This window comes from Balaenoptera acutorostrata, chromosome 14, assembly GCF_949987535.1.
Source record: "Balaenoptera acutorostrata chromosome 14, mBalAcu1.1, whole genome shotgun sequence".
NCBI classification, from domain to species: domain Eukaryota; kingdom Metazoa; phylum Chordata; class Mammalia; order Artiodactyla; family Balaenopteridae; genus Balaenoptera; species Balaenoptera acutorostrata.
Window position 1 is genome coordinate 20,758,646 of NC_080077.1, and position 13,258 is coordinate 20,771,903.

At 39.8% G+C, this 13,258-nt stretch overlaps 1 protein-coding gene across 8 annotated transcripts in view; it reads right to left on the minus strand.

The window, feature by feature from the left end:
- UTRN (utrophin) overlaps positions 1-13,258 on the minus strand; it is a 506,643-nt gene that overhangs the window by 15,990 nt on the left and 477,395 nt on the right. For all 8 annotated transcript variants that reach the window (XM_057528183.1, XM_057528180.1, XM_057528182.1 and 5 more), the window contains 6 exons: positions 13,187-13,225; positions 12,896-12,961; positions 11,742-11,807; positions 5,040-5,198; positions 4,409-4,649; positions 1,099-1,207 (listed from right to left, as the gene is read on the minus strand). In XM_057528183.1, the coding sequence (XP_057384166.1) occupies positions 1,099-1,207; positions 4,409-4,649; positions 5,040-5,198; positions 11,742-11,807; positions 12,896-12,961; positions 13,187-13,225 (680 nt within the window). The remainder of the gene's footprint in view (positions 1-1,098; positions 1,208-4,408; positions 4,650-5,039; positions 5,199-11,741; positions 11,808-12,895; positions 12,962-13,186; positions 13,226-13,258) is intronic.

Genomic DNA, 13,258 nt, shown 5'->3' on the forward strand with positions numbered 1-13,258 from the left:
CACATGTCAGGGGAAAATTCACGAGTGACAAATAATAGTCATATTATTGCAATTTATTAGTCAGAATTCCACTATTGTGCATTACAAGTATTTTTTCATATGAGAAAGATGTTCCATTAATTTCTTTTTCCTTCCTTCTTTTTGGAGACTTCAGCATAGGCTAGCTTATACTGCCACAAAACTAGAGGTAGTTATTTTTTTTTTTGGCCATGCTGCGGGGCATGTGGGATCTTAGTTCCCCGACCAGGGATCGAACCCATGCCCCCTGCAGTGGAAGTGCAGAGTCCTAACCACTGGACCGCCAGGGAATTCCCACTAGAGGTATTTTATAAGGTACTTTTTACTCTGATGTTTTTTAGTCTATAATCGAGAGCAAAATAGTTCTCTTATTTAAAAATTAAAATAATATTAATATTTTAGATTTTCGTCAGATTAATGCAGCAAAAGATAAATTAATTTGCCTAAAGTATGTGGTCCTCAGTAGAGTTTTAGAACTTAATTTCATCAATAACAAAATGTCATTCCAGAATGCCTGGTTGACAGGGCCCTTCCTAGCAGCAGTGACAGGTCCACATTGTGACCAATGACAGGCTGGGTGGGACTTCAGCCTCAGATGGGGGTGGGAGAGGCAGCAATGTCTGTAGGAGCTAGGATGGAGAAAGCAGAGTACTTAGTCTCCACCCCTGGGCAAAGAAAACTATGTTTGATGTAATATTCTTTAGTATTTTATTCTGAATGTGTGCAAGTATGAAATTTTAGAGACAGGAAATTTACTGAAAAAAAGAATTGTTCCTAAGGCAAAGAAAAAAATAAATTGTGCTCATCCCAAAAGGAAAGAGCTCTTTTTCATCTTTCATCAAAATTCAGTCCATTATACACCTTATATAAACAAGCACATTATAGTTTATTATTCTAAAATGTTTGCTTTTTTGGTATAGTTGAAATGGCTTTGTACTCAGCTGAGACCACAGAGAATACAAATTCCTTTATGCCCAAAGGCACCCATGTGTAAGAATGTTATTTAAAATGAAAAGCAAACTAATGGCAAAGCCCAGAGTAGACCAGGGGAGGGAGTAGCCAAGTCTTGGGGACACGGACCTGCTTGATGGAACTGTGGGCCAGGGTCCGGATCCAGGGAGTAGTTCAGTGCGGATTGCTGAGGTGAAGCCCAGGGGGAGACGCCATTGATCTGGGAATCAGATTCAGGCTGGAATCACATTCAGAGGTTAGAAGAGAGGAAAGATTCAAATAACGATCAAAGAAAACATTTCCGTTTCTAACTTCCCCTCCCCAACTACAGATAATTAAATCACATAACATTCTTCACCCTCAGTCATTTTCAAATACATTTTAGCATCAGTTGGTGCGCTCACCAGTATTCACCTGAGGACCAAGTGGTCCTTCCCTTTTGATTTGGGCACCTTGAAGAACTCACTTGGTTATATGGCAAGATTTACCTATCAATGTCAGTGTCATTCCTCAATTGTTCCATTATTTTTATGTCAACCAAGTGAATTTGGAAACATGTTGCATTCATCTTTAAAAAAATTAACACTGTTTCTCATACAGTAAATGTATCTAATTTCAAAATTAGCTCATTTTTTATTCAAATCAATATTTAACAGCAATATTGGAGAGTGGTGAAGAGCACGATTTTGGATTTAGCTGCTTGGATACAAACTCAGTCACTCAGAGCTGAGTAATTCCGAGGAAATTTTTTTTCTTTTTTTTTTTTGTGGCTGCAATGCACTGTGGCATGTGGGATCTTCGTTCCCCGACTAGGGATCGAACCCACACCCCAAGCAGTGGAAGCATGGAGTCTTAACCACTGGACCGCCAGGGAAGTCCCTCCGAGGAAATTTTATAATCGTCTGCTTTTTATTTATAAAAACTGGATTTTTAAATTTATAAACTAGTGGTAAGAGTGCCTGTGTCAGAGGGTTTTGTGAAGAAGGTAATCAATTAGTATTTCTAAAGCGATTAGAACAGAATCTGACCCCTAATAAATACTTCACAAAGGCAGAAAGTTTGAAATTGACAAGTACATGGTCAAATTAGAAAAGTGTGATCCACTGTAAAGGGAATGCAGAAGTTACAATGTTTTTTTTTTTGTTGTTTTTTTAAAATATATTTTTAATAAATTTATTTATTTATTTTTGGCTGCATCGGGTCTTCATCGTTGGGTCTTCATTGCTGCGTGCGGGCTCTCTCTAGTTGTGGCGAGCGGGGGCTACTCTGCGTTGCAGTGCATGGGCTTCTCATTGCAGTGGCTTCTCTTGTTTCAGAGCTCGGGCTCTAGGTGCGTGGGCTTCAGTACTTGTAGCACACGGGCTCAGTAGTTGTGGCTTGCGGGCTCTAGAGCACAGGCTCAGTAGTTGTGGCACACAGGCTTAGTGGCTCTGTGGCATGTGGGATCTTCCCGGACCAGGGCTCGAACCCGTGTCCCCTGCACTGGCAGGCAGATTCTCAACCACTGAGCCACCAGGAAAGTCCCAGTTACAAGGTTTTTGATGCTGATTTTTCCATTACATCTATATTAGCTGAAGTCTGGTAGTTTTGCTAGTTTTTACTATCAGAGTTGAATTTTCCATCAACGTAGCATGGCATTCATCCTAAGTCATTAAGAAGGGATAAGAGCTCCACAGTCTGGAATATACAGAGCCATTTAGATAGCCGATATCTCGAGAAGCATTACTGTGCAATTCTGAAGGCTCACGAGCCATTAGGCAGCTCTGTCTAACAGGAGGAGGTGAGTAGGGGGAGGTGAGGGTGAGCAGAAGAGCCTTCGGGTCTCTGAAGAGCATCAACAGACTACAGCAAACACAGCTTTCAAGCACAGCTTCCTTCTACAACAATTCTACCTATGCAGTAAGTCCTTAATACTCACACTCCATATTCTAAACAAGAGAGTTCCAGAGAAAAGTCATCCCTTACCCAGGCACCATTCAGAAACATCAAATTCACATTACTAACAATGTAGCTTTTCCAATGTACAGCAGTGGCGCCAAGATAAGCTTCAAACATTCAAAGTACCTAGGGAAAACCAGCCAGGCCTTGGGGAAGGTCTAATGATGCACAATTCCAAAGTAAACCTTCCCCCAAGCAGTCTCACAAAAAGTCTGAAACAGTGACAGACATTCAGAAAGTATAAGGGGTATTCTGTGGCCCGCTGTGCAGGTAATGCAAAAATTACACTGTTTTGAATGATTCTGACATGTTAAAAGATACTGATAGCAACTGTGAAAAGATGGTTTTCTAAAATTTGAGAAAATCACTGGAGAGAGAGTTGTTTCTGCCTTTGACTCAACAAATCATTTCTGGGGAAAGTCATTCCTATTCACTGTGTAGGGGCCCCATACTGCATAGGCCAGAGAAAAAGGCAAAAGATGACATGAATTACCATGTCAGGGATTCTTCAAGAGAGAAAAGTTCCAGGCCCATTTGCTGGGATTCTATACGATAGACACCTGCTGCAAAGACATCTTCACTACCAGTTCTGTGACATGATGCCTATCCTTTAACTGCTAGATGTAATCAGGTACTTAATTCTCTATAGTGTGTTGTGTCTTTATAGATGATACTACCTTATATATCATACTATTTTGTTATGGTCCCTAACAAGATTGCAGGTAAAAAGGCAGAAGCTGTATCTGATGCTTCTTTTATATCCCAAAGAACAGTGTTTTTCAAAATTGCAGGCTATTACCCGTTGATGAGTTATAAAACCAGCACTAAGAAAGGAAGACAGAAGAAAAATAAGAGGGAGGGAGGGAGGAAGGAAGGAAGGAAGGGAAGAAGGAAAGAAGGAAGGAAAAAAATAGAAAGTAAGAGACAGCATTTTTTGATAACAGCAATTAGCATTTTGTATTCATCATACATGTATGCATTCATCATAATGCAAATTGTATTTTTTATTGTCAAGAAAGTCTGCAAACAACTGCCATAAAACATGTTATGGCAGGAAATAATAGCTATGTTAGGAAATAATAACTGCAAATTAATAAACATCTGTTACTTAATTTCTTGAAAATAGCTCATTGGAAGTAGGTTTTACCATGAAGAGTTCAGGTCACTTCCTTTCCCTTCATGTCCACAGATGTTTCCCAAATGTAATTTATGCAGATATATGTTATAGGATCTTTTGCCTTAAACTATTCAGAGCTGAGACAGATTTCAGCGTTAAAGAAGAACGGGCAATTCCATCTTAAGCTGGGAAAATGCACTTTTTGGCGCCAGTGAGCATTCAATGCTTATGTTTGAAGAGGGATTTCTAAGCCAGTCTAAATCCACTATGGAGAGGAGAAACCGGAAGTGAACCTCTCTACCAACTCTGGGACTGAGTCCCATGGGACATGGGACTGGGGCAGATGGTGTGGGGACAGGTGACATCAAGTTCTGCGCACTCTACCTGCTCTAGCAGCTGCCGAAGCCGGTGGAGCTGAGACTCCAGCTGCTTGTTGTGATCTTCCAAAATCTGCATCCTAGCCTCCAGCCGACCTTTATGCTGCCTGAGGAGTTTTGCTTCTGCTATAAGTTCTGAGTCCTCCGACGTGTGATGAGGAGACACAACAGAGTCTGGAGGGGAGCCAACAGGGAGGCCCCTTCTCAAGTGTTGCTCTTTCAGCTGCTCGTATTCCACTTGCAGACTTCTAGTGTAGAGAAGGGAAAACCGGAATTAGTACTGCATACCTCACCTTCTCACCAGAATTGTCCATGAGCTCCACATGTAGCCCACGCTACTTACTTCCTCATAGGCAAAAACACGTACAACAATGATCTAAGCAAGCACGAATAAAACCGTGCTTTTAAATAAACAAGTGCTCTAACAGACACCACCCCTGAACCCTGAAATGCAGCTGTAATCTGCAGCCAGCTGCCCAGCGTGTTAATGTCCTCTAAAACTTTGCCTCCACGGTACTTCCTGGACAATAGTCCTGAAAAAAGAATGGGTTAAGGGTCATGTTGAAGTGACTATGAAAGAATTCCCCATCAGAAGTTTTCCCAGGGTGACACATCTTCTCCTCCCAGGTCTAGCACACCTTTGTTCTTCCTCAAGGTCAGCAATGATCCGCTCCAGTTCTCCACGTTCTTCCCTCTCTACCGACTTCAGGATCTGAGCGGGACTCTGGGGCTGGCTCACAGGGGACTCCCCGCCGAGCGTCTGGCAGTACTGCTGGATGAGGGCATGCTCGTCTTCCCTATGGAGGCAAAGGAGACCACAAAAAGGCTCACATCTGGACATGGATGTCTCCGGAGGTAAAGGAAGTAGAAACAATGATGGTCAGGATGGCTACTGAGCCATGACTGCCTTAAAGCTCAATGTCCCAATGACCTCACTTTAAAACTCTGGGAAGATATTTTACCTAATAGTGTATGTATACTATACACACATACCAACATTTCATGCTTTGCTTTGGTCTAACATGTATATCTCGCAAACCTTAGAAGAGATATTTTACTCAGCAGAGGATATAAAATAAAGTACAACACTTAAATAGTTAATATAAAAGACTTTATAGGCAAAATCAATAACTGAATGCCAAAAGAGTAGGTTAAAAGACTGTTAATTAAAAATAAACTGCTATAGACTGTTTCCCCTCCCCGAAATTATGTTGAAACCTAATCCCCAGTGTAAAGGTGTGTGGAGGTAGGGTCTCTGGGAGGTGATTAGGTCATGAGGGTGGAGCCTCCAAGATTAGGATTAGTATCCTTATGAAAGAGGCCCCAGAGAGCTCCCTTCCTGCTTCTGCCATGTGAGGGAACTACAAAATGACAGCTATGAACCAGGAAGGGGGTCCTCATCAGGTACCAAATCCGCTGGCTCCTTGATCTTGGACTTCTCCGTCTCCAGAACTATGAGAAAAAAATGTTAGTCATTTATAAGCCGCCCAGTTTGTAGTCTTTTGCTATAGCAGTCCCAATCAACTAGTTGATTTCACTGTCTTTAGCATGTGGTTAAAAGCAATTTTATAATGCTTTGTAACCCAAAGCGCGGGAGAAGCAAATCCTTATATTCTTTCATTTAAATAACTTAGCATAAATTATAATTGTAGATATTTATAAAATAGCTACAGATATCTTACTTGATATTATCAGCATGTCACTTCTAGGATCAATCATTCTGCATTAAACAAGGAACTCCATTTAATTGACTTGGGTTCTCCCACTTTTCTAACTACTTGTCTAATGAACTAGACATATTAATAATGTGGTCAGATCTAATGACTGACAGAAACAGAAGTATAACAAAGTAGATAAAGTTGATATGTTTATGTGAAGGAAATGCTTATCAGCAAGACTTGAATCCCTTCCCTTCTTTTACCAGAGATCCAGTCAGATCTCCTTGTAAATGTGCAAATGACAGACTTCCTGGCTAATACTAGCAGGAGAGTCCTGCTATAGAATACCTTTGGCAGATTGTACCCTGATCTGTTTTGATGGCTTTTGGTAAACAAATCCTGGAATCTATGGATTTACAGGATAGGGCTTCAGAAAGACATCTTGTAAGTTATGTAGCTATCAGAGTATAAAATGGAGCTATTCCATGACTGAACCAGCTCCCTACTGTGTAAGTGATGTGATTGCAAATATCCCTTAAAGACCTCATCTGTTACCCTGCGGTCAGAGCACCTCCTAACGCAGAAGTAACCTGGTGAGTGGCACGGGCAGTCCTGGACCTTTTGCTTATGAGTAATGCTTGATACTAGGTGAGATCTTTGATTCTGTGAGTCACATTTGAAAATCCAACCCTGTGCTATCACACTTTACTCTGATAAAGAGGGGACATGAAATTGCATCTGAGAGGTAGTGAGTTCTTAGAAAAGGTATCTCCTGAGCACTGAGATCAGAGCAATATAAAGAAGGAACTGAAAATAATGACTGTTAGGCCTGCAAAACAGCCAAAGCACAGGTTCAAATGAGCCACTTGCTGATTTACTTTGCTTCCTTTATCAGTAAACCTCCCTAATCTCACCTTCTTTCTACTATCAAATGAATAAAAAAGGAGTGGGACTCTTTCAACACAGTTAGAAACTGGAAATAAGAAACATAGATGGGAAGGACTGAAATAAGCTATGGCATCATCCTTTGATACCTGTCCTGCAAAATAAATAAGGGAGACTCTTAGAAGAATCTCAGGCTTTCTTCTAAATTTAGAAGGGTGAGGATAAGAGGAAGGAATGGGTCCTGCACCAATGCAGAGCAGCAGTGTCTGAAAGCAGAAATCCAGGGACTTTCCTGGCGGTACAGTGGTTAAGACTCTGCACTTCCACTGCAGGGGGCGTTGGTTTGATCCCTGGTTGGGGAACTAAGATCTCACAAGCTGTGCAGTGCGGTCAGAAAAATAAATTAAAAAAGAAAGAAAGAAAGAAAGCAGAACCCAAAGCTCCTAGGATGCCCATGTAGCAAAATCAAACAAAAACCTGGCAAGGAGGTATGTGCGTGTGTGTTTGGAGGTGGGGGAGGGTATTTTCCTGAGAGGGAGTAAATGGGTAATTTATTATTATACCCTAAACATAACTGTATTATGAAGGAGCAGAGAAGGCTGTGAGGCTAATGTATCAACACCACAGGGATACCAATTAGCTGCTAAGGGTAACAAGACTCTAAGTCAGTGATGCTTGGAGGCACTGCACTCAATTTAAGTGAAGAGAGAGGCCATAATAAGAGAGGATTAAAAAGTACAGATCTAATAAATGGACAAAGCATAAAAATACAGTGCATATAAACTAAATGATAAAATGAAATAATAAAGTAATAAAAAAGTAAGAGTAGAGGAGAACATTTGTAAATATTTCTCAGGCAAAAAAGAGGAGTATAGAAACTAAAAAGACTGAGTATGCAAAAAAGAAATAATAACAAAAGAAAAATGTTCATATATATCCCAGTGAAAATGTTATCTATTCAGGATAAAGCATCTCAAGAAATCAGCCAGAAATCAAAACAAAACAGGAAATCACTTGTAAAGAAAGAAAAATGTTTAGCCTCCAACTCTCCATAATATTCAATGTCCAAAGTCAATGGACAAGGTCTCGAGTCCTAACCTAGCCATTCATATGGCCAACCAGGTCAAGTAAATGTACAGCAAAGCGCTTTGTCTGCAATTTCCTTCCTTTAAAGATTTTTTCTGTTCCAGGCTTCAGAGTTGCAAACAGCAATGCCAGTGCCAATCAGGCCAGCCCCCCAATTTGATCCTTCCACAAACAACAGTGTCGCTCATGGGCAGATGGAGTGAGACATCCTGATGGCAATGGCCTAAGGAGATGTCCTTGAGTTCCAGCTACTCAGATTCCCCAGGACTATCCTGAGTCCTGTCTCTTTTTGAGACATGGTTGCTCAATTCCTCCTTGAAAGAAAATCAGTATCCTTAAAATTAATGCCTTTAAATTGTCCACAGTCAGACTTTCAAGAGAAAAGGGAATATTGGGAATTGGGTTTATGTGGGGGTAAAAAGCCACGAGATTGATTCAGGTCTAGGCTGGGGAGGTAGCAGCCCATGATGCATGGAGGTACAATGACGAATTAACCAGCTTCACAGAAGATGAACATTGTGAGGAGCCAGGGAGCTGGTTTCATAGACCAGTCTGAAGGACAAAGAAAGGCTCAAACTGCAGATACAAATGACTAAAGGGCCTTGGGCAACTTAGAGAGAATTACAGGTTCAAGTCTCAAAATTCATATCTCAAGGCATAGGGCTTTCTTTGATTGCCTATGGCTGAGATCACCCAAAACCAAATTTGGGAGATTGGGCCCAGCAGATGTTGAATTACAAATTTATTATTGTAATACTTATTCATCTTGTCAAGTCAATAGTACTGATTAAAATGAAAATATTTTAAAGGTAAATATTATACATTTAAGGGAGAAAAAATGACCATTTCATGTCAAACCACTGGATTTTAGGTCCAGAGTAGGGTTTCGAGGGTTGAGTCCTTGTTAGCGTTCTTTCTTGATGGAACCCCTGCATGTTCACAGGAAAAGAACCCCAGAATACTCAGTAGTTCAAACTGTGAAAGAGCAAAGAAATTCCAGATTGGCTTTATCAAAGTAAGATTTATTAACATATTCATTAAGAAAATATTAATGTACCAGTAACTGGAAAACAATTTCTCTTTAGTGATTTATACATTCTTACACTATTAATTTAATCTCCCATAGAAGGGAGAATTTGGTTCCTTGCCTTTTCCAGCACCTCGAGGCCACCACATTCCTCCATTTTCAAAGCCAGCAGCGTAGCACCTGTAAAATCTCTGTATCTCACCTCTGCTTCTATGGTTACCTCCCCTTCCCTAACTGACTCTCCTCCCTCTTTCAAAGACCCTTGCAACCACACTGGACCCACCTAGGTAATCCAGGATGATCTTCCCATCTCAAGATCCTTAATTTAATCACTTGTGCAAAGTCCCTTTTGCCATGTAAAGTGACACATTCATAGGTTTCAGGGATTAGGATGTCGACTTCTTTTGGGGCCCATTATTTTGTCTACTTCAATGCCCTCATCATGTTCCTCCCCTGTGGGAACACTTATCCATCTCCCCTCTAGCCTGTAAGATTCCTGAAGACAGATGGACCTTTATCTACACAGTATTGGGCGCATGGCAGTGGTGTGCTGCTAAGTGTTTACCAGCAGGTTCTCTACAAGATAAGTAAATAAAAAGGCCCTGATTTGTAGCATTTTTAATTCTATGGTTTAAATACCTTCCTCACGGCCAATTTAAGCTAATGACTTCACAGAACATAGAGCTGCGAAAAGATACACAGTTGCACACCACCTGACACCCCAAGAGCATAAATAGTAAAGTGAAGTAAAATAATTAGGATGTGATGAGTTTTGAGTATTACTTTTGTTTTTATTTTAACCTAATCTATTGAACTGCAAGTGTATACAAACGAACTGGAATAACCGCTCTGTTTAACAAGAAGCTTACAAACTTCTTGAAAATTTAACAACCAGCTTTCACAATTGCCTCCAGCACGCTACTGCAAGGTAGGGTTACAATAAATATTTGCTGGATGGAAGAATGAGTTAAGATATCTGCTGATAGTATATTAAAATGTATTCAGCTGTTAGTCATCTGATTATTGTCTTTTCTCAGGCATTGGTGCTAAACTTAAAAATAAATAGTGCTTATTCTAATTTGAAAATAGGAGAAACTAACTTTGAGCATTGCCTTTACTCTGTTCACAAGATGCAAAAAACACATTTTAAAGAATTTAAGTTTGGTTTTAATTATTTTGGTTTTAATGATTATTTTTTAATTTTGTTTAATTCTTTAGCTATTTGTCAAACGTGGTGGAAGTCATGTGGATTCAGGATATTCAAGATACTTAACTGCTTTATAAGAAATACATACTAGGGCCTTCCCTGGTGGCGCAGTGGTTGAGAATCTGCCTGCCAATGCAGGGGACACGGGTTCGTGCCCCGGTCCGGGAAGATCCCACATGCCGCGGAGCAACGAGGCCCGTGAGCCACAATTACTGAACCTGTGCATCTGGAGCCTGTGCTCCGCAACAAGAGAGGCCGTGATAATGAGAGGCCCGCGCACCGCGATGAAGAGTGGCCCCCGCTTGCCGCAACTGGAGAAAGCCCTCGCACAGAAACGAAGACCCAACACAACCATAAATAAATAAATAAAATAAAATTTAAAAAAAGAAAAAAAAATCTACATTAAAAAAAAAAAAAGAAATACATATTAGGAGGTTAAATATGAAACAAGCATTATGAATATGCTATTATCTTGCTTTGGGAATTGTTCCAAACTCACAGTACATTAATAATAAGGTAAATCACTACTGTATTATTATATAGTATTAACTTGCTAATCTTTGAAATTTAAAATTGAACAATCTCCTGAGAGCTTTTATTTATAAGCTTAATGATAGTAAAACAATTTTTAAAAAATATTGACCAGAAGACATTCCATGTTAGAGTGTCCTAAGGTATTTCAACTTGGCTCTCTCCATGATCTTTTTTAGTATAAAACACCTAAGAACCATGTTCTACAACTTTCCTGGCTACTTTACAGCTTCCCACCAGATCCAGACCACAATGGATCTGTGTGAGTCAAGTGAACTTGACACCATTGAAATCTTTTAGACATCATTCGGAATTTAAAATGTTAATTCCAAGGTGGTGGAGGGTGGGAAAAATTCTGGCACACAACAGTGGGATAATCAGAGATAAAATACCTGTCTAGAAAGGTTTTTAAAAAGTATTTTTAAGTTAAGGAGGCTTTTCCTACTTGCTAATAAAATCAGATATTGGCAGAGGAGTTAACACTTTTCAATGAAGGGTGGGGAAGAGATGTCCAAGCCTGTGTGGGTTATAATTATTAAATGGCAGAGATTATGGAGAAAATGGGAGCACACAGAAGGAAGAGAGTTTTACAGAATGGCACATATCCTGTAGAATTACATTTGTTAAATTAACAAGAAATATCAGACAAATGGAATGAATATCTATACCTGTATTTATAAATAAAACAATCTGATTTTCCTGAGGCAGATGAGTGGCCAAATGTAGGATTTTTTTCAGTAACTTATATGAAACTAAATAAATAAACATATCCAATTTATACTATCATGCCTTGAAAGCATAAAATCTATGTAGACATTTTTATAACCACACTTAGCGATTTTGATTGGGATCAAAATTCAGGGCTGCAATCAATGAAGATTATATCCGACAGCCATAATACAAGAACTAGCTTTCCCAGGCAGCGCTAATTTCATGATTTACTTACACACTTCCTGTGGTAGAGCTGCTATCAGTGAGGAAAGACCCATTAGTCCTTTCCATCTGGGCCAGTCTGAAAAATGAAAATAAGGAGGTTAGAGAATGTGGCCATATAGGGCATAGTCGATTGGTACATCCTCAGTGTTCCTTAAACTGTCCTAATTCTCACAAAATACAGAACGGCCCAAATCCCCTAGCAAGACTTTGAAATTAAAACAACATCTAATGTTGAGCTATATTTCTATCACCACTGCCTTAAGGCCTGGAGACCTTTATTTTATATCATGTTACTTAGTCTCCTAATAGACCTAGTCTCGGAATTGAGCTCCAGGACCCTTAAGTCAGTCTTCATTCTCACACAAATCTGATTATGTTCCTCTCGTGTTTAAAGACTCTCCATGACTCCCCTTTACCAAAGGACAGAATCCTACTCCTTAGCAAGTGGACCCCCCATTATTGGACTTCAGCTTCTGTCCCTTCATTCCTTCTCATCCTTTCCCCTTTCTCTACCTGCAATCCTTTAAATAAACCATGTTCTTTCCTAGCTCAATGCTTTTGAGTATGTTTTTCCAATGGTCCAAGCCTGACTTTCTCCCAAAATTTCTACTTGGCCTAGACTCAGTTCAAATGTTACTATTTTATGGTGCTTGAACTAACCTTTTAAGGCATAGGTAGTAACTAGCACTGCCAATGCTTAGTGTATTTTTTTTCCTGAAAGTTGGTACATACCATCAAGACCAGCCTATACTCTATATTGTTTGGTGACTCTAAAATAAACCCCTATAATAAAGCTTTAGCATACATTTAATTACATATTTTAATTCATATGTGCACCCTCTCCTGAGAACACTTTCAATCCCTACTTTCATTCACTGAAACTGGGTTACATTATCTAAACCCTGCTTGTACAGTGTTTGGATTCTCATGAGCTCAGTAATCACATTCCATGGAGATTTAGTCCATAGAATGTATAGCAGGTGTTTGGTAAAGTGCAAATTACAACATGGAGAGATGAAAGCCCAGATTTCAAATATGATGGAATCACGACTTCTGCAAAACTACCTCCCTTAAATCAAGGCATGTTAATGACATAAGATTAATACAGAAAGAGATACATTCTGGGTGGCAGTGCAGTGGAGGGCTCCTATCAAAGTTTCTTACCGTGTAGCATACTGTTCTATTCTTGAATGGGTATCATCATGAAACAGCTGAGGAGACTGTGAAGGGCTGTAAGAGAGAAAGCAAATAAACAGTTTTACACACAAATGTTGATAGACGTTACTTTAGGAATGTTAGCTTAGTTAAATAATGAATTTGACATGCAAACAAACCATTAGGATTGTTACCCAGGAGGCAGAACTATTATTTTAGAACAAGAGTTTAGTAATCACCCCATGCTAATAAAGCTGATCAGAACATCAGTCTTGTGCATATGAAGCTGTGAATACTCACTCATAGTGCTCTGGCCACATACTGATGAGTGTGATAGGACTGCAAAGAGGGCAGAGGGAGACAAAAGTCATA